This window comes from Ranitomeya imitator, chromosome 6 (assembly GCF_032444005.1).
Source record: "Ranitomeya imitator isolate aRanImi1 chromosome 6, aRanImi1.pri, whole genome shotgun sequence".
Classification (NCBI taxonomy): domain Eukaryota; kingdom Metazoa; phylum Chordata; class Amphibia; order Anura; family Dendrobatidae; genus Ranitomeya; species Ranitomeya imitator.
In genome coordinates this window covers 221,877,194-221,896,681 of record NC_091287.1, presented here as the reverse complement: position 1 = coordinate 221,896,681, position 19,488 = coordinate 221,877,194, and the positions used below count along the sequence as shown (strand labels likewise).

Below are 19,488 nucleotides of genomic sequence, written 5' to 3'. Positions count from 1 at the left end.
GCCCTTGCCGGTCCCGAAGAGGCCTTGGACACATATTTCGATGGATTTCATTTCTGACCTTCCCGTTTCTCAAAAGATGTCTGTCATTTGGGTGGTCTGTGATCGCTTTTCTAAAATGGTCCATCTGGTGCCCTTGGTTAAATTGCCTTCCTCCTCTGATTTGGTGCCTTTGTTCTTCCAGCATGTGGTTCGTTTACATGGCATTCCTGAGAATATTGTTTCTGACAGAGGTTCCCAGTTTGTCTCGAGGTTCTGGCGAGCCTTTTGTGGTAGGATGGGCATTGACCTATCTTTTTCCTCGGCCTTCCATCCTCAGACTAATGGCCAGACCGAACGAACCAATCAGACCTTGGAAACATATCTGAGATGTTTTGTTTCCGCTGACCAGGATGATTGGGTGTCATTTTTGCCGTTGGCTGAGTTCGCCCTTAATAATCGGGCCAGCTCGGCTACCTTGGTCTCTCCATTTTTCTGCAATTCTGGGTTCCATCCTCGTTTCTCTTCAGGACAGGTTGAGTCTTCGGACTGTCCTGGTGTGGATTATGTGGTGGACAGGTTGCAGCAGATCTGGACTCAGGTAGTGGACAATTTGACCTTGTCCCAGGAGAAGGCTCAGCTTTTCGCTAATCGCAGACGCCGTGTGGGACCCCGACTTCGTGTTGGGGATCTGGTTTGGTTATCTTCTCGTCATATACCTATGAAGGTTTCCTCTCCTAAATTTAAACCTCGTTTTATTGGTCCGTATAGGATTTCTGAGATTCTCAATCCGGTGTCTTTTCGTCTGACCCTCCCAGACTCCTTTTCCATACATAATGTATTCCATAGGTCGTTGTTGAGGAGATACGTGGCACCTATGGTTCCATCTGTGGAGCCTCCTGCCCCTGTTTTGGTGGAGGGGGAATTGGAGTATATTGTGGAGAAGATTTTGGATTCTCGTGTCTCTAGACGGAAACTCCAGTATCTGGTCAAATGGAAGGGTTATGCTCAGGAAGATAATTCCTGGGTTTTTGCCTCTGATGTCCATGCCCCAGATCTTGTTCGTGCCTTTCATGTGGCTCATCCTGGTCGGCCTGGGGGTTCTGGTGAGGGTTCGGTGACCCCTCCTCAAGGGGGGGGTACTGTTGTGAATTCTGTGGCTGAGTTCACTTCTGTGGTCACAAGTGGTATTGCAGTCTCTGGGCTTCCTCCCTCAGGTGTTTTGGTGAGCTCGTTGGCTGCCTTGCTATTTAGCTCCACCTGAGTCTGTCTTCCTTGCTCCTTGTCAATGTTCCAGTGTTGGATCTGAGCTACTGCATCTTTCCTTGGGCCTGCTGCTCTGCTAGATAAGTGCTTCTAGTTTGTTTTCTGTTTTTTCTGTCCAGCTTGCTATTGTCTTTTGCTGGAAGCTCTGAGAAGCAGAGGGGTGCACCGCCGTGCTGTTAGTTCGGCACGGTGGGTCTTTTTGCCCCTTTGCGTGGTTTTCGTTTTAGGGTTTTTTGTAGACTGCATAGTTCTCTTTGCTATCCTCGCTCTGTCTAGAATATCGGGCCTCACTTTGCTGAATCTATTTCATTCCTACGTTTGTCTTTTCATCTTGCTAACAGTCATTATATGTGGGGGCTGCCTATTCCTTTGGGGTATTTCTCTGAGGTAAGTCAGGCTTGTATTTCTATCTTCAGGCTAGTCAGCTCCTCAGGCAGTGCCGAGTTGCATAGGTAGTTGATAGGCGCAATCCACTGCTGCTTCCAGTTGTGTGAGGATAGATCAGGTACTGCAGTCTACAGAGATTCCACGTCTCAGAGCTCGTCCTATTGTTTTGGGTTATTGCCAGATCTCTGTATGTGCGCTGATTACTGCACGCTGTGTTGCCTGATTGCCAGCCATAACATATCTCCTCCCATGTGTGTTACTGTGCTGAGCCGTGCATCTAATCCTATCCTGTGTGATACTGACTGAGCCATATATCTAATCCTCTCCTGTGTGATCTTTGCTGAGCCGTGTATCTAATCCTCTCCTGTGTGACACTGTCTGCTGAACCGTGTATGTAATCCTATCCTGTGTGATACTGTCTGGTGAACCATGTATCTAATCCTATACTGTGTGATACTGTATGCTGACCTGTCTATCTAATCCTATACTGTGCTGACCTGTGTATCTAATCCTCCTGTGGAATACTGACTGCTGAGCCGTGTATCTAATCCGCTCCTGTGTGATACTGTCTGGTGAACCGTGTATCTAATCCTATACTGTGTGATACTGTATGCTGACCTGTGTATCTATTCCTATACTGTGCTGACCTGTGTATCTAATCCTCCTGTGGAATACGGACTGCTGAGCCGTGTATCTAATCCGCTCCTGTGTGATACTGTCTGCTGAGACGTGTATCTAATCCTCTCCTGTGTGATACTGTCTGGTGAACCGTGTATCTAATCCTCTCCTATGCACTCCTCTCCCCCCTGCATATCTTTCCCCATTGCACACACAACTCAATGCGTGCGATAACAGGAGCTGCAGGGGGTCATGCTGTATTATGGCATTATGTGAGATCTATATGACGGTATTATGTGATCTGTATGGTGTTATTATGCTTGATCAGTATTGTGAGAATTATATGGTGGTATTGTGTGTGATCTATATGGCGGTATTATGTGAGAACACTGGCAGCATTATGTGTGATCTATATGGCTGTATTATGTGAGAACACTATGGCAGTATTATGTGTGATCTATATGGCGGTATGTGAGAACACTGGCGGTATTATGTGTGATCTATATGGTGGTATTATGTGAGAACTGTATGACAGTTTTGTGTGATCTATTTGATAATATTGTGTGTGATCTATATGGCAGTATTATGTGAGAACACTATGGCAGTATTATGTGATCTATATGGCGGTATGTGAGAACACTGGCGGTATTATGTGTGATCTATATGGTGGTATTATGTGAGAACTGTATGACAGCATTGTGTGATCTATTTGATAGTATTGTGTGTGATCTATATGGCGGTATTATGTGTGATCTATATGGCGGTATTATGTGAGAACACTATGTCAGTATTATCTTCAGAAAGCAGACCCATTCTATGGTGGTTCTGGCTAAGCACCTGCACGTGGGTCTGGGGTAATAAGAGGGGCAGCATGACCTCCAGTTAGGTGCAGTCAGGGGAAGGCTGGTGAGGCAGCTGAAGAGAGGCGTCTCATTTTTATCGTTACTATATGGCTACATTTCCTTCCCAGCGTCACCCCGTACTTCGCCTGTCGCCCTGCTTTCACACATCACCAGGACAGGATGGGGAAGACAGGATCTGAGAAGGGGAATGGGGTCTGCCTGCAAAGTCTGGATCAGAACAGGCCATCAATCCGCAGAAATGTTTCCTGGATTTCTGTGGAGCAGATGGTTCATCCACGTGTATAAAAGACAGCGCTCTATGTACAATCCCTGGCTGCTCCGCGCACCAAACAGGGGGCCCCCATAGACCAGCACACTGCTCTCTTGAAATACTCTGTGCTGCTGTCACCCTGCTTCCTCCACCATATATCTCCCAGAATCCTTGCTGCCTGCCATCCTCGGTGACTGTCTACTTGTCAGTATAAGGCTGCTTTCACACTAGCGTCGGTACGGGCCCGTCGCAGTGCGTCAGGCCGACGTACCGACGCATGCTGTGAAAGAAATGTCCGACGTGGGCAGCGGAAGCAGTCTTATGACGCTTCCGCTGCCCCATTGTAAGGTCTGGGGAGGGGCGGAGTTTCAGCCGTGCATGCACGGTCGAAAATGGCGGACTCGACGCACAAAAAAAACGTTACATGTAACTTTTTTTGTGGCGGCGGTCCCACAAAACATGACGCAACCGCCGCACGACAGTTGCGACGTGTGGCAATACGTCGGTAATGTAAGGCCATGTTCACACAGTGCGTTTTTTACCGCGGAACCGCGGCGGTTTTGCCGCTGCGGTTCCGCAGCTGTTTTCCATGCAGGGTACAGTACACTGTACCCTATGGAAAACAGGACACACTGTGCACATGGTCCGGAAATTGTAAAAAAAAAGCCGCGCTGAATAGCTCCCGGAAAAAAGAAGGAGCATGTCAATTCTTCTTCCTGAACCGCAGCGGTTCTGCACCCATAGACCTCCATTGTGAGGTCAAAATCGCAGTAAAACACGCAGATCAAAAATATATCTGCGGGTTTTACTGCGATTTGATGTGCAGAACCGCTGCAGCAGGAAGTGCGGGGGAGCGGGCGGAAGTGCGTGGGCGGAGTGTGGCTGCCCCCCCGTGCTCCGATCCCGCCCCCCCCGTGCTCCGATGCCCCCCCCCGTGCTCCGATGCCCCCCCCGTGCCCTAATCTCCCCTCCTTATACTTACCCGGCGTCCCGGTGTCCGTCCGGCCGTCTTCTCCCTGGGCGCCGCCATCTTGCAAAATGGCGGGCGCATGCGCAGTGCGCCCGCCGAATCTGCCGGCCGGCAGATTCGCTCCAAAGTGCATTTTGATCACTGAGATATAACCTATCTCAGTGATCAAAATAAAAAAATAGTAAATGACACCCCCCCCACTTTGTCACCCCCATTGGTAGGGACAATAAAAAAATTAAGAATTTTTTTTTTTTTTTTTTCACTAAGGTTAGAATATGGGTAGGGGTAGGGTTAGGGGTAGGGTTAGGGTTAGGGGTAGGGTTAGGGGTAGGGTTAGGGGTAGGGTTAGGGGTAGGGTTAGAGGTAGGGGTAGGGTTAGGGTTAGGGGTAGGGTTAGGGGTAGGGTTAGGGGTAGGGTTAGGGGTAGGGGTAGGGTATTTTCAGCCATTTTAGCCCTAAAAAGCTTCCTAGGAAACACAGTCTCTGCATAGAAAACTGCATAAAAAAAGGATAAAAAAAACGCATCAAAAAACGCATCAAAAAACGCATCAAAAAAGGACAAAAAAAGGACCAAAAAAAGGACCTGCGTTTTCTGCCAAGAGCTGCAGTTTTTTAAAAAAACTGTCCTGAAAAAAAAAGGATGGAAATCCTGAACGTGTGAACATACCCTTAGTCTATGGGGAAAAAACGCATCCTGCAGACAACTTTGTAGGATGTGTTTTTTCTCCTGAACGACGCATTGCAACGTACAGCCAACAACGATAGTGTGAAAGTAGCCTAAGGCTGCCTTCACACTAGCAGTATTTGGTCAGTATTTTACATCAGTATTTGTAAGCCAAAACCAGGAGTGGGTGATAAATGTAGAAGTGGTGCATATGTTTCTATTATACTTTTCCTCTAATTGTTCCACTCCTGGTTTTGGCTTACAAATACTGACGTAAAATACTGACCAAATACTGATAGTGGACGGCAGCCATACTCTGCAGTCGCCAACAAAATGGCTGCTCACTGGGTTCCTGAGTATCATCCTCTCTAATCCCTTAGCAAACACCCAGGAGGGGAGGAGAGGAGACATCACACACGTCAGCAGACTCCGCCTATAATTACTGCAGTGCAGTAATGTGAGCTATTTGTACACTAGGTTTTTCTGAAATTTCAGCAGCTGCTCCCCTAGTGTTTAAAAGTGGAAATTCCAAAACTTTTCAAATTATTTTTAATATTTTACTAAATTATAAACAAATGATAATATTTTTTAACCCCTTCCCGACCCATGATGCCACGTAGGCGTCATGAAAGTCGGTGCCAAGCCGACCTGTGACGCCTATGTGGCGTCATGGAAAGATCGCGTCCCTGCAGATCCGGTGAAAGGGTTAACTCCAATTTCACCCGATCTGCAGGGACAGGGGGAGTGGTACTTTAGCCCCCCCCCCCCCCCCCCCCCGTGGCTACGATCGCTCTGATTGGCAGTTTCACTTTCAACAGCCAATCAGAGCGATTTGTAATATTTCACCTAAAAAACTGGTGAAATATTACAATCCAGCCATGGCCGATGCTGCAATATCATCGGCCATGGCTGGAAACACTGATGTGCCCCCCCCAAGCCACCGATCTGTGGTCCGCTCCCCTCCGTCCTGTGCTCCGCTCCCCCGTCCTCCTGTCCGCTTCCTCCGTGCTCATATGCCACCCCCCGTGCTCCGACGCCCCCCCCCCGTGCCCCGATCTCCCCCCCTTATACTTATCGAGGCTCCCGGGTCCGTCCGTCTTCTTCATGGGCGCCGCCATCTTCCAAAATGGCAGGCGCATGCGCAGTGCGCCCGCCGAATCTGCCGGCCGGCAGATTCGTTCCATGTACATTTTGATCACTGTGACAAAACATCACAGTGATCAAAATAAAATAAAAAGTAAATAACCCCCCTTTATCATCCCCATAGGTAGAGACAATAATAAAATAAAGACATTTTTTTTTTACCCAAAAGTTAGAACTAGGGATAGGGTTAGGGAATGTGCACACGTATTCTGGTCCTCTGCGGATTTTTCCGCAGCGGTTTTTATAAATCTGCAGTGCAAAACCGCTGCAGATTTACCACGGTTTTTCTGCGGATTTCACTGCGGTTTTCTATTGGAGCAGTTGTAAAACCGCTGCGGAATCCGCAGAAAGAAGTGAAATGTGCTGAATGTAAACCGCTGCGTTTCCGCACAGTTTTTTCCGCAGCATGTGCGCAGCGTTTTTTGTAAACTCATGGGAAACTGCTGTGGACCCGCACCGTTTTCCGCATCATGTGCACATGCCCTTAGAATTAGGCTATGTGCACACGGTGCGGATTTGGCTGCGGATCCGCAGCGGATTTGGATTCATAGCAGTTTTCCATCAGCTTTACAGTTCCACGAAAACCTATGGAAAAACAAATCCGCTGTGCCCATGGTGCGGAAAATACCGCGCAGGAACGCTGTGTTGTATTTTCCGCAGCATGTCAATTCTTTGTGCGGATTCCGCAGCGTTTTACACCTGTTCCTCAATAGGAATCCGCAGGTGAAATCTGCACAAAAAACACTGGAAATCCGCAGTAAATCCGCAGGTGCGGAAAAATCTCACACGAATCCGCAACGTGGGCACATAGCCTTAGGGTTAGGGTTGGAATTAGGGCTAGGTTTGGAAATAGGGTTAAGATTAGGCTTGTGGTTGGGGTTATGGTTAGGGGTGTGTTGGGGTTAGGGTTGTGGTTAGGGGTGTGTTGGGGTTAGGGTTTGGATTAGGGTTAGGATTATGTTTAGGGTTGGGATTAGGGTTAGGGGTGTGTTGGGGTTAGGGCTGTGGTTAGGGGTGTGTTGGGGTTAGGGTTGTGATTAGGGTTATGGCTACAGTTGAGATTAGGGTTATGAGTGTGTTGGGGTTAGTGTTGGAGTTAGAATTGAGGGGTTTCCACTGTTTAGGCACATCAGGGGTCTCCAAACGCAACATGGCGCCACCATTGATTCCAGCCAATCTTACATTCAAAAAGTCAAATGGTGCTCCCTCCCTTCCGAGCCCCGACATGTGCCAAAACAGTGGTTTACCCCCACATATGGGGTACCAGCATACTCGGGACAAACTGGGCAACAACTATTGGGGTCCAATTTCTCCTGTTACCCTTGTGAAAATAAAAATTTGCTTGCTAAAACATTTTGAGGAAAGAAAAATTAATTTTTTATTTTCACGGCTCTGCGTTGTAAACTTCTGTGAAGCACTTGGGGGTTCAAAGTGCTCACTACATATCAAGATAAGTTCCTTGGGGGGTCTAGTTTTCAAAATGGGGTCACTTGTGGGGGGTTTCTACTGTTTAGGCACATCAGTGGCTCTGCAAACGTAACATGATGCCCGCAGACCATTCTATCAAAGTCTGCATTCCAAAACGTCACTACTTCCCTTCTGAGCCCCGACGTGTGCCCAAACAGTGGTTCCCCCCACAAATGGGGTATCAGCGTACTCAGGACAAACTGGACAACAACTTTTGGGGTCCAATTTTTCTTGTTACTCTTGTGAAAATAAAAAATTGCGGGCTAAAAAATAATTTTTGAGGAAAGAAAAATGATTTTTTATTTTCACGGCTCTGCGTTATAAACTTCTGTGAAGCACTTGAGGGTTTAAAGTGGTCACCGCACATCTAGGTTAGTTCCATTGGAGGTCTAGTTTCCAAAATGGGGTCACATGTGGGGGAGCTCAAATGTTTAGGCACACAGGGGCTCTCCAAACGCGACATGGTGTCCGCTAAAGATTGGAGCCAATTTTTCATTGAAAGTCAAATGGCGCTCCTTCCCTTCCGAGCCCTGTCGTGCACCTAAACAGTAGTTCCCACCCACATACGGAGTATCGGTGTACTCAGGACAAATTGTACAATAACTTTTGGGGTCCAGTTTCTCTCTTTACCCTTGGGAAAATAAAAAAATTGTTGCTAAAAAATCATTTTTGTGACTAAAAAGTTAAATGTTCATTTTTTCCTTCCATGTTGCTTCTGCTGCTGCGAAGCACCTGAAGGGTTAATAAACTTCTTGAATGTGGTTTTGAGCACCTTGAGGGGTGCAGTTTTTAAGAATGGTGTCACTTTTGGGTATTTTCAGCCATATAGACCCCTCAAAGTGACTTCAAATGTGAGGTGGTCCCTAAAAAAAATGGTTTTGTAAATTTCGTTGTAAAAATGAGAAATTGCTGGTCAAATTTTAACCCTTATAACTTCTTAGCAAAAAAAATGTTGTTTCCAAAATTGTGCTGATGTAATGTAGACATGTGGAAAATGTTACTTATTAACTATTTTGTGTCACATAACTCTCTGGTTTAACAGAATAAAAATTAAAAATTTGAAAATTGCGAAATTTTCAAAATTGTAGCCAAATTTCCATTTTTTTCACAAATAAACGCAAAAATTATTGACCTAAATTTACCACTAACATGAAGCCCAATATGTCACGAAAAAACAATCTCAGAACAGTTAGGATCCGTTGAAGCGTTCCCGAGTTATTACCTCATAAAGGGACACTGGTCAGAATTGCAAAAAACGGCCAGGTCATTAAGATCAAAATAGGCTGGGTCATGAAGGGGTTAAGAAAATGTAATCATTAATTCTTTACATTTTTACAATTTCTGTAAAAAAAATTTTATTTTGATGGCACCTTTCCTTTAAGAGCAGCAAACCCTGACAGCACTCAATTCCCTCTACTACAACTCCAGCACTGCACTGCCTTTTCACATTCTAATAGAACTGACCATTAGGACATGAAAAGGCAGTGCAGGGTCGGGAATGGGTTATTGCCGGTCTATAATGATAGGTGAAAGAAAAAGTAGAAACCTTAGAGATTGTACCTCCATGGTCACTTCCAAATATTTTTTATCTGTGAATCACTTTGAAAAGTCTACTTGCATTTTAAGAAATAAAAATTCACAATTTGGGGTTTCTATATTTCCTTACCCGATGACCCTTGAACAGACTGTTTCTCATGCAGTGTACCCACCGTCATAAGGAACACGATCATGAGAAAAATTGGAATCTTCCAAGACCCAGCAACAGATGCTGAAAAAGAATACAAAATACAACACATAAGTAGAGAGTATATTCACAGCATAAAAATAACTAGCAAATAACAGTGTTTAATATCATTACTAGCGATGAGCGAATATACTCGTTACTCAAGATTTCTCGAGCATGCTCGGGGGTTCTCCGAGTATTTTTTAGTGCTCGGAGTTTTAGTTTTTCTTGCCGCAGCTGAATGATTTACATCTCTTAGCCAGCATAAGTACATGTGGGGGTTGCCAGGTTGCTAGGGAATTCCCACATGTACTTATGCTGGCTAACAGATGTAAATCATTCAGCTGCGGCAAGAAAAACTAAAACTCCGAGCACTAAAAAATACTCGGAGGACCCCCGAGCGTGCTCGAGAAATCTCCAGTAACAAGTATATTCGCTCATCACTAATCATTACACAGGACAAATCTACATGGAGCTATCATTTATAACAACTTTTGCATATATTCTTATGGGTGCCAGCATGGGTGTCTGTACTGCAGAACCTCAGAAGGACTTCACGGCAAAGTTACCCCTACCAGCCAATATCCAATAATCATGGCTGGATAACAGTTTGTGTAATCCACCTAGCTATTATAGAGCACTTGTGGTACTTTTGTGTATGTTAATTAGACCTGTCTGAGGACCGAGCTCTCTTTAGCCACAAATAAGCAAGATTTTGGAAACATAGGGCACCGCCCTCCTCTTCCTTCAGTAGCGTCCCCGACACCTGCACTGTAAGTTCGAAGGGCAGCGCAATTGCACATGCCCGAGAAGAAAAAAAACAACAGCGCAGGCACCGGGGACGCTATTGAAGGAAGAGGAGGCAGCGCCCGGCGTGCAGAGGCCATGATTGACGGCTGTGAGGCGTCTGGATTCGGGGGAGAAAGGCCTGCCCCCCTGGCGATTTCACGGTATGAGGAACAAATTTCAAAAGCGATTATTGCAGCAGTGCCAGGGACCCGAACTTAAAGAGCCACCTTGTCAGAATGCAGCATTAGTGCTGCACAAGATGGCTTTTTTAGTTACAAACGCCTGGGGAGGGTAACAGGTTCCCTTTAACACTAGGTGAGGAACAGCCAAACTCTGCTACAAAGATGGGATTCTGGAAGACAGTGTCATGTCTCTGGTCATACACCATGACAATACTGAGAACAGCAACAACATACAAGGTAGTATGGCAAAGTGGTAAAGTCACTGGCAAACTACTGGAGGGGAGATAGGTTTCACTGTGGATGTTAGCTTCAGTGATCTGAAACCTAGAAGTTTGCTCCAGCACACTAGGTGCTGATATGGGTTAATCTGCAATTTTAATGGCTAGGCTTTTTAGTGAACAGCTGAAAAGCGGGTGGTAGGCTGTACACCTTATCTCCTCTCCAGGGTTGGGTTTAGAAAGTAAATAGACAGCCTTCTCAGTCAATCAGGGATCGGTGTGCCTGAAGCCGGTAGCGCCAGAGAAGTGTTTATGTTAAACCGTACTGAACCCGGTTGTTATATCCTGATGCAGATGCTGTATACCATTGTTGTTTGGTTCTACTGTTTTGCCCGAAGGGCCGTGTTCATTTTCTCTTGGCACTGGTTTATGCCGCATATATACAATCACTGGCAAAAATTATGGAATCACCGGCCTTGGAGGATGTTCATTCAGTTGTTTAATTTTGTAGAAAAAAAACAGATCACAGACATGGCACAAAACTAAAGTCATTGCAAATGGCAACATTCTAGCTTTAAGAAACACTAAAAGAAATCAAGAACAAAAAATGTGGTAGTCAGTAATGGTTACTTTTTTGTCCAAGCATTGGGGAAAAATTATGGAATCAATCAATTCTGGGGAAAAAATTATGGAATCATGAAAAACAAAAAACAAAAAAAACTCCAACACATCACTAGTATTTTATTGCACCACCTCTGGCTTATATTAAATGCTTCCAGTCTCTGAAGCATGGACTTAAGGCCCCTTCACATTAAGCGACGCTGCAGCGATACCGACAACGATCCGGATCGCTGCAGCGTCGCTGTTTGGTCGCTGGAGAGCTGTCACACAGACAGCTCTCCAGCGACCAACGATGCCGGTAACCAGGGTAAACATCGGGTTACTAAGTGCAGGGCTGCGCTTAGTAACCCGATGTTTACCCTGGTTACCAGCGTAAAAGTAAAAAAAAAAAACACTACATACTTACCTACCGCTGTCTGTCCCCGGCGCTCTGCTTCTCTGCACTCCTCCTGTACTGGCTGTGAGCACAGCGGCCGGAAAGCAGAGCGGTGACGTCACCGCTCTGCTTTCCGGCTGACCGACGCTCACAGCCAGTACAGGAGGAGTGCAGAGAAGCAGAGCGCCGGGGACAGACAGCGGTAGGTAAGTATGTACTGTTTGTTTTTTTTCACTTTTACGCTGGTAACCAGGGTAAACATCGGGTTACTAAGCGTGGCCCTGTGCTTAGTAACCCGATGTTTACCCTGGTTACCAGTGAAGACATCGCTGGATCGGTGTCACACACGCCGATCCAGCGATGTCAGCGGGAGATCCAGCGACAAAATAAAGTTCTGGACTTTGTTCAGCGACCAACGATCTCCCAGCAGGGGCCTGATCGTTGGTCGCTGTCACACATAACGATTTCCTTAACGATATCGTTGCTACGTCACAAAAAGCAACGATATCGTTAACGATATCGATATGTGTGAAGGTACCTTAAGTCAAACAGTACTCTTCATCAATCTGGCTCCAACTTTCTCTGATTGCTGTTGCCAGATCAGTTTTGCAGGTTGGAGCCTTGTCATGGGCTATTTTCTTCAACTTCCACCAAAGATTTTCAATTGGATTGAGATCTGGACTATTTGCAGGCCATGACATTACATAGTTACATAGTTATTAAGGTTGAAGGAAGACTTTAAGTCCATCTAGTTCAACCCATAGCCTAACCTAACATGCCCTAACTTGTTGATCCAGAGGAAGGCAAAAAAAACCCATGTGGCAAAGAGTAAGCTCCACATTGGGGAAAAAAATTCCTTCCCGACTCCACATACGGCAATCAGACTAATTCTCTGGATCAACACCCTATCAAGGAATCTAGTGTATATATCCTGTAACATTATACTTTTCCAGAAAGGTATCCAGTCCCCTCTTAAATTTAAGTAACAAATCACTCATTACAACATCATACGGCAGAGAGCTCCATAGACTCACTGCTCTTACAGTAAAGAATCATCGTCTGTTATTATGCTTAAACCTTCTTTCCTCCAGACGTAGAAGATGCCCCCTTGTCCCTGTCTCAGGTCTATGATTAAAAAGATCATCAGAAAGGTCTTTGTACTGTCCCCTCATATATTTATACATTAAAATAAGATCACCCCTTAGTATTCGTTTTTCCAAACTAAATAGCCCCAAGTGTAATAATCTATCTTGGTATTGCAGACCCCCCAGTCCTCTAATAACCTTGGTCGCTCTTCTCTGCACCCGCTCCAGTTAAGCTATGACTTTCTTATACATCGGAGACCAGAACTGTACACAGTATTCTAATTGTGGTCGAACAAGTGACTTGTATAGAGGTAAAATTATGTTCTCCTCATGAGCATCTATGCCTCTTTTAATGCATCCCATTATTTTATTTGCCTTTGTAGCAGCTGCCTGACACTGGCCACTGAATATGAGTTTGTCATCCACCCATACACCCAGGTCTTTTTCATTGACGGTTTTGCCCAGAGTTTTAGAATTAAGCACATAGTTATACATCTTATTACTTCTACCCAAGTGCATGACCTTACATTTATCCCCATTAAAGCTCATTTGCCATTTATCAGCCAAAGCTTCTAGTTTACATAAATCATCCTGTAATATAAAATTGTCCTCCTCTGTATTGATTACCCTGCAGAGTTTAGTGTCATCTGCAAATATTGAAATTCTACTCTGAATGCCCCCTAAAAGGTCATTAATATGTTAAAAAGAAGAGGGCCCAATACTGACCCCTGTGGTACCCCACTACTAACCGCGACCCAGTCCGAGTGTGTTCCATTAATAACCACCCTTTGTTTCCTATCCCTGAGCCAGCTCTCAACCCACTTACACATATTTTCCCCTATCCCCATTATTCTCATTTTATGTATCAACCTTTTGTGTGGCACCGTATCAAAAGCTTTTGAAAAGTCCATATACACTACATCTACTGGGTTCCCTTGGTCCAGTCCGGAACTTACCTCTTCATAGAAGTTGATCAAATTAGTCTGACATGAACGGTCCCTAGTAAACCCGTGCTGATACTGGGTCATGAGGTTATTCCTCTTCAGATAGTCCAGCATAGCATCCCTTAGAATGCCCTCCAGGATTTTACCCACAGTAGAGGTTAAGCTTACTGGCCTTTAATTAGAGTTCAGTTTTTTACAGACCCTGTTATTATGGACTCTTTAAAGATTAAAAATAATGGTCCATCAATGACTGTACTTAATTCCTGCAGTACTCGGGGGTGTATCCCATCTGGGCCCGGAGATTTTTCAATTTTAGTGATTTTTAGATGCCGCCGTACTTCCTGCTGGGTTAAGAAGGTGACATTTAATGGGGAATTTTTGTTATCACTGATCATATTGTCTGCCATGGGATTTTCTTTTGTAAATACTGATGAAAAAAAGTCATTTAGCATATTGGCTTTTTCCTCATCCTCATCCACCATTTCACCCAGACTATTTTTAAGGGGGCTAACACTATCATTTTTTAGTTTCTTACTATTTACGTAGTTAAAGAATATTTTTGGATTATTTTTACTCTCTCTGGCAATGAGTCTCTCTGTCTCAATCTTGGCTGCCTTGATTTGCTTTTTAGTGTACGTTCACATTAGCGTTTTGCGTGTTTGCGTCGGGCGCCGCAGCGGCGACGCATGCGTCATGCGCCCCTATATTTAACATGGGGGGCGCATGGACATGCGTTGTGCTGCGTTGTGCGACGCATGCGTTTTTTTTTGCCGCAAGCGTTGGGCGCAGAAAACGCAACAAGTTGCATTTTTTTTGCATCCAAATTTCGGCAAAAAAGGACGCATGCGTCGCAAAACGCAGCGTTTTAGCGTGCATTTTGGTGCGTTTTTATTTGCGTTGTGCGTTGCTTCGCTGACGCAGCGGCGCACAACGCAAATGTGAACTTAGCCTAACAGACTTTATTTAATTTTCTGTATTTATTTAATGCCTCATCACTACCTACTTCCTTTAATTCTCTAAATGCTTTCTTTTTGTCCCTTATTGCGCCCCTTACAGCTCTATTTAGCCATATTGGTTTCCTCCTATTTCTGGTATGTTTATTCCCATACTTTATATACTGTGCACAGGTCCTATCCAGGATGCTAATAAATGTCTCCCATTTTCTTTGTGTGTTTTTATGTCTCAGGATATCGTCCCAGTTAATTGCACCAAGATCATCTCTCATCCGTTGGATATTTGCCCTCCTGAAGTTTAGTGTCCGTGTAACCCCTTTACTACACATCTTATTAAAGGATACATGAAAACATTATTTTGTGATCACTATTCCCCAAGGGACCCCCAACCCTTATATTATTGACATTGACCTTATGTGTCTTTTTACAAGGAATGTTTTCACAATTTTTGCTCTATGGCAGGATGCATTATCATCTTGAAAAGTGATTTCATCATCCCCAAACATCCTTTCAATTTATGGGATATGAAAAGTCTCCAAAATATCAACTTAAACTTGTGCATTTATTGAAGATGTAATGACAGCCTTCTCCCCAGTGCCTTTACCTGACATGCAACCCCATATCATCAATGACTGTGGAAATTTGCATGTTCTCTTCAGGCAGTCATCTTTATAAATCTCATTGGAACGACACCAAACAAAAGTTCCAGCATCATCACCTTCCCAATGCAGATTCGTGATTCATCACTGAATATGACTTTCATCCAGTCGTCCACAGTTCATGATTGCTTTTCCTTAGCCCATAGTAACCTTGATTTTTTCTGTTTAGGTATTAACCCCTTCCCGACCTGTGACGCCATGTAGGTGTCATGAAAGTCGGTGCCAATCCGACCTGTGACGCTTATGTGGCGTCATGGAGGGATCGCTACGATTGGCTGTTGAATGTGAAACAGCCAATCAGAGCGATTTGTAATATTTCACCTATGAAAACTGGTGAAATATTACAATCCAGCCATGGCCAATGCTGCAATATCATCGGCCATGGCTGGAAACCCTGATCAGCCCCCCCCCCCCCCCCCCACCGATCTCCTTCCAATCCTCCGTCCTGTGCTCCGCTCCCTTCCGTCGTCCTGTCCGCTCCCTCGTCCTCTCGTCCTCCTGTCCGCTCCCCCCGTGCTCCGATCTCCACCCCCCTCATACTTACCGAGCCTCCCGTTGTCTGTCCGTCTTCTCCATGGGCGCCGCCATCTTCCAAAATGGCAGGTGCATGCGCAGTGCGCCTGTCGAATCTGCCGGCCGGCAGATTCGTTCCAGGTATATTTTAATCACTGTGATAAAACCCATCACAGTGATCAAAATAAAAGTAAATGAATCCCCCCCCTTTATCACCCCCATAGGTAGGGACAATAATAAAATAAAGAAAATATATTTACTTTTATTTTTCCACTAGGGTTAGGGTTAGAACTAGGGTTAGGCTTAGAACTATGGTTAGGGTTAGGACTAGGGTTAGAATTAGGGTTAGAACTAGGGTTAGGGTTAGAATTAGGCCACGGTGCACATTTGGCTGCGGATCCGCAGCAGATTGGCCGCCGCAGATTCGTAGCAGTGTTCCATCAGGTTTACAGTACCATGTAAACTTATGGAAAACTAAATCTGCTGTGCCCACGGTGCGGAAAATACTACGCGGAAACGCTGCGTTGTATTTTCCGCAGCATGTCAATTCTTTGTGCGGATTCTGCAGCGTTTTACACCTGTTCCTCAATAGGAATCCACAGGTGAAATCCGCACAAAAAACACTGGAAATCCGCAGTAAATCCGCAAGTAAAATGCAGGGCCTTTTACCTGCGGATTTTTCAAAAATGGTGCGGAAAAATCTCATACGAATCCGCAACGTGGGCACATAGCCTTAGGGTTAGGGTTGGAATTAGAGTTAGGGTTGGGATTAGTGTTGTGGTTAGGGGTGTGTTGGGGTTAAGGTTGTGATTAGGGTTATGGCTAGAGTTGGGATTAGGGGTGTGTTGTGGTTAGTGTTGGAGGTAGAATTGAGGGGTTTCCACTGTTTAGGCACATCAGGGGTCTCCAAACGCAACATGGCGCCACCATTGATTCCAGCCAATCTTGCGTTCAAAAAGTCAAATGGTGCTCCCTCCCTTCCGAGCCCTGACGTACGCCCAAACAGTGGTTTACCCCCACATATGGGGTACCAGCATACTCAGGACAAACTGAGCAACAACTATTGGGGTCCAATTTCTCCTGTTACCCTTGCGAAAATAAAAAATTGCTTGCTAAAACATAATTTTTTAGGAAAGAAAAATGATTTTTTCATTTTCACGGCCCTGCGTTATAAACTTCTGTGAAGCACTTGGGGGTTCAAAGTGCTCACCATAACGTAACGGGCAACGTAATGCCCGCAGACCATTCCATCAAAGTCTGCATTTCAAAACGTCACTACTTCCCTTCCGAGACCCGACGTGTGCCCAATCAGTGGTTTACCCCCACATATGGGGTATCAGCGTACTCAGGACAAACTGGGCAACAAATATTGGGGTCCACTCCTCCTGTCTTCCTTGTGAAAATAAAAAATTGCTTACTAAAACATAATTTTTGAGGAAAGAAAAATGATTTATTTTTACGGCTCTGCATTGGAAACTCCCTTGACTTGGTCTTCTCCCGGCTTTGCTCAGTGGATGATTTCACAAACTCCCCTCTCCCACTCTCTGACCACCACCTTCTTTCATTCTCTATCAAGAACTGCCATCCCGCTCAGGTCACCCCCACTTTCCACACTTATAGAAACATACAGGCCATTAACACCCAGGAACTTATGAAGAACTTGCAGTCCTCATTGGCCCCAATCTCCTCCATCTCATGTCCTAATTCTGCTCTGAAGCATTACAATGAAACCCTGCAAAGTGCCCTGGATGAAGCTGCTCCTCCTATACATAAAACAACTCGGCACAGACGGCAACAACCGTGGCACACGCTGCAAACACGTTTCCTGCAGCGGTGCTCCAGGTGCGCAGAACGTCTGTGGAGAAAATCTAATCTACCCGAAGATTTCATCCATTATAAGTTCATGCTAAAGACATACAATTCTGCCCTTCACCTCTCCAAACAAACCTACTTCAACACCCTCATCACCTCCCTGTCCAATAACCCTAAACGTCTCTTTGACACGTTCCAGTCCCTACTCAACCCAAGAGCGCAGGCCCCAACCACGGATCTCCGTGCTGACAATCTGGCCAATTACTTCAAAGAAAAAATTGACCATATTCGACAGGAAATCATCTCCCAATCTCTTCATACCATGCACTGTCCTCCCTCCCCCACTGCATCTAGTTCACTCTCTGACTTTGAACCAGTTACAGAAGAAGAAGTAAGCAGGCTCCTTGCATCTTCTCGCCCGACCACTTGCACCAGTGACCCCATTCCGTCACATTTCCTCCAGTCCCTTTCCCCGGCTGTCACCTCTCACCTAACAAAAATATTCAACCTTTCCCTCACTTCCGGTATTTTTCCCTCCTCATTTAAGCATGCCATCATACATCCATTACTTAAAAAACCATCCCTCGACCAAAACTGTGCCGCTAATTATAGACCTGTCTCTAATCTTCCCTTCATCTCTAAACTCCTCGAACGCCTGGTCCACTCCCGTCTTACCCGCTATCTCTCAGATAACTCTCTTCTCGACCCTCTTCAATCTGGTTTCCGCTCTTTACACTCTACTGAAACTGCCCTCACTAAAGTCTCTAATGACCTACTAACAGCTAAATCTAATGGTCACTACTCCATGCTAATTCTCTTGGATCTCTCTGCAGCATTTGATACTGTGGATCATCAGCTCCTCCTCACTATGCTCCGCTCCATCGGCCTCAAGGACACCGTTCTCTCCTGGTTCTCCTCCTATCTCTCTGACCGATCCTTCACTGTATGTTTTGCTGGTTCCTCCTCCTCTCACCTTCCCCTTACTGTTGGGGTTCCTCAAGGATCAGTCCTAGGCCCCCTCCTCTTCTCTTTGTATACTGCCCCTATTGGACAAACAATCAGTAGATTTGGCTTCCAGTACCATCTCTATGCTGACGACACCCAACTATACACTTCTTCTCCTGATCTCACGCCTGCCTTATTAGAAAACACCAGTGATTGTCTTACCGCTGTCTCTAGCATCATGTCCTCCCTCTATCTGAAACTAAACCTGTCAAAAACTGAACTCCTCGTGTTTTCTCCCTCTACTAACCTACCTTTGCCTGACATTGCCATCTCCGTTTGCGGTTCCACCATTACTCCAAAGCAACATGCCCGCTGCCTTGGGGTCATCCTTGATTCTGACCTTTCATTCACCCCCCACATCCGATCACTGGCTCGCTCTTCTTACCTGCATCTCAAAAACATTTCTAGAATTCGCCCTTTTCTTACTTTCGACTCTGCAAAAACTCTTACTGTTTCACTTATTCATTCTCGTCTGGACTATTGTAACTCTCTACTAATCGGCCTCCCTCTTACCAAACTCTCCCCGCTCCAATCTGTCCTGAATGCTGCTGCCAGGATCATATTCCTCACCAACCGTTACACCGATGCCTCTACCTTGTGCCAGTCATTACACTGGTTACCCATCCACTCAAGAATCCAGTACAAAACTACTACCCTCATCCACAAAGCACTCCATGGCTCAGCACCACCCTACATCTCCTCTCTGGTCTCAGTCTACCACCCTACCCGTGCCCTCCGCTCCGCTGATGACCTCAGGTTAGCATCCTCAATAATCAGAACCTCCCACTCCCGTCTCCAAGACTTTACACGTGCTGCGCCGATTCTTTGGAATGCACTACCTAGGATAATACGATTAATCCCCAATCCCCACAGTTTTAAGCGTGCCCTAAAAACTCATTTGTTCAGAGTGGCCTACCGCCTCAATGCATTAACCTAACGATCCCTGTGTGGCCTATATTAAAAAAAAAAAATTAATTAACTGGTTCATGCAGCTTTACATGAAC

The 19,488-nt window shown here is 45.4% G+C and overlaps 1 protein-coding gene across 5 annotated transcripts in view; it reads right to left on the bottom strand.

Moving 5' to 3' along the window:
- Nucleotides 1–19,488, bottom strand: part of TMEM245 (transmembrane protein 245) — a 145,427-nt gene that overhangs the window by 103,548 nt on the left and 22,391 nt on the right. For all 5 annotated transcript variants that reach the window (XR_011314034.1, XR_011314035.1, XM_069730492.1 and 2 more), the window contains exon 3: nucleotides 9,271–9,372. Coding sequence is in view for 3 of the 5 variants with exons in the window: in XM_069730492.1 (XP_069586593.1) it covers nucleotides 9,271–9,372 (102 nt within the window). In the remaining 2 variants the exon portion in view is untranslated. The remainder of the gene's footprint in view (nucleotides 1–9,270; nucleotides 9,373–19,488) is intronic.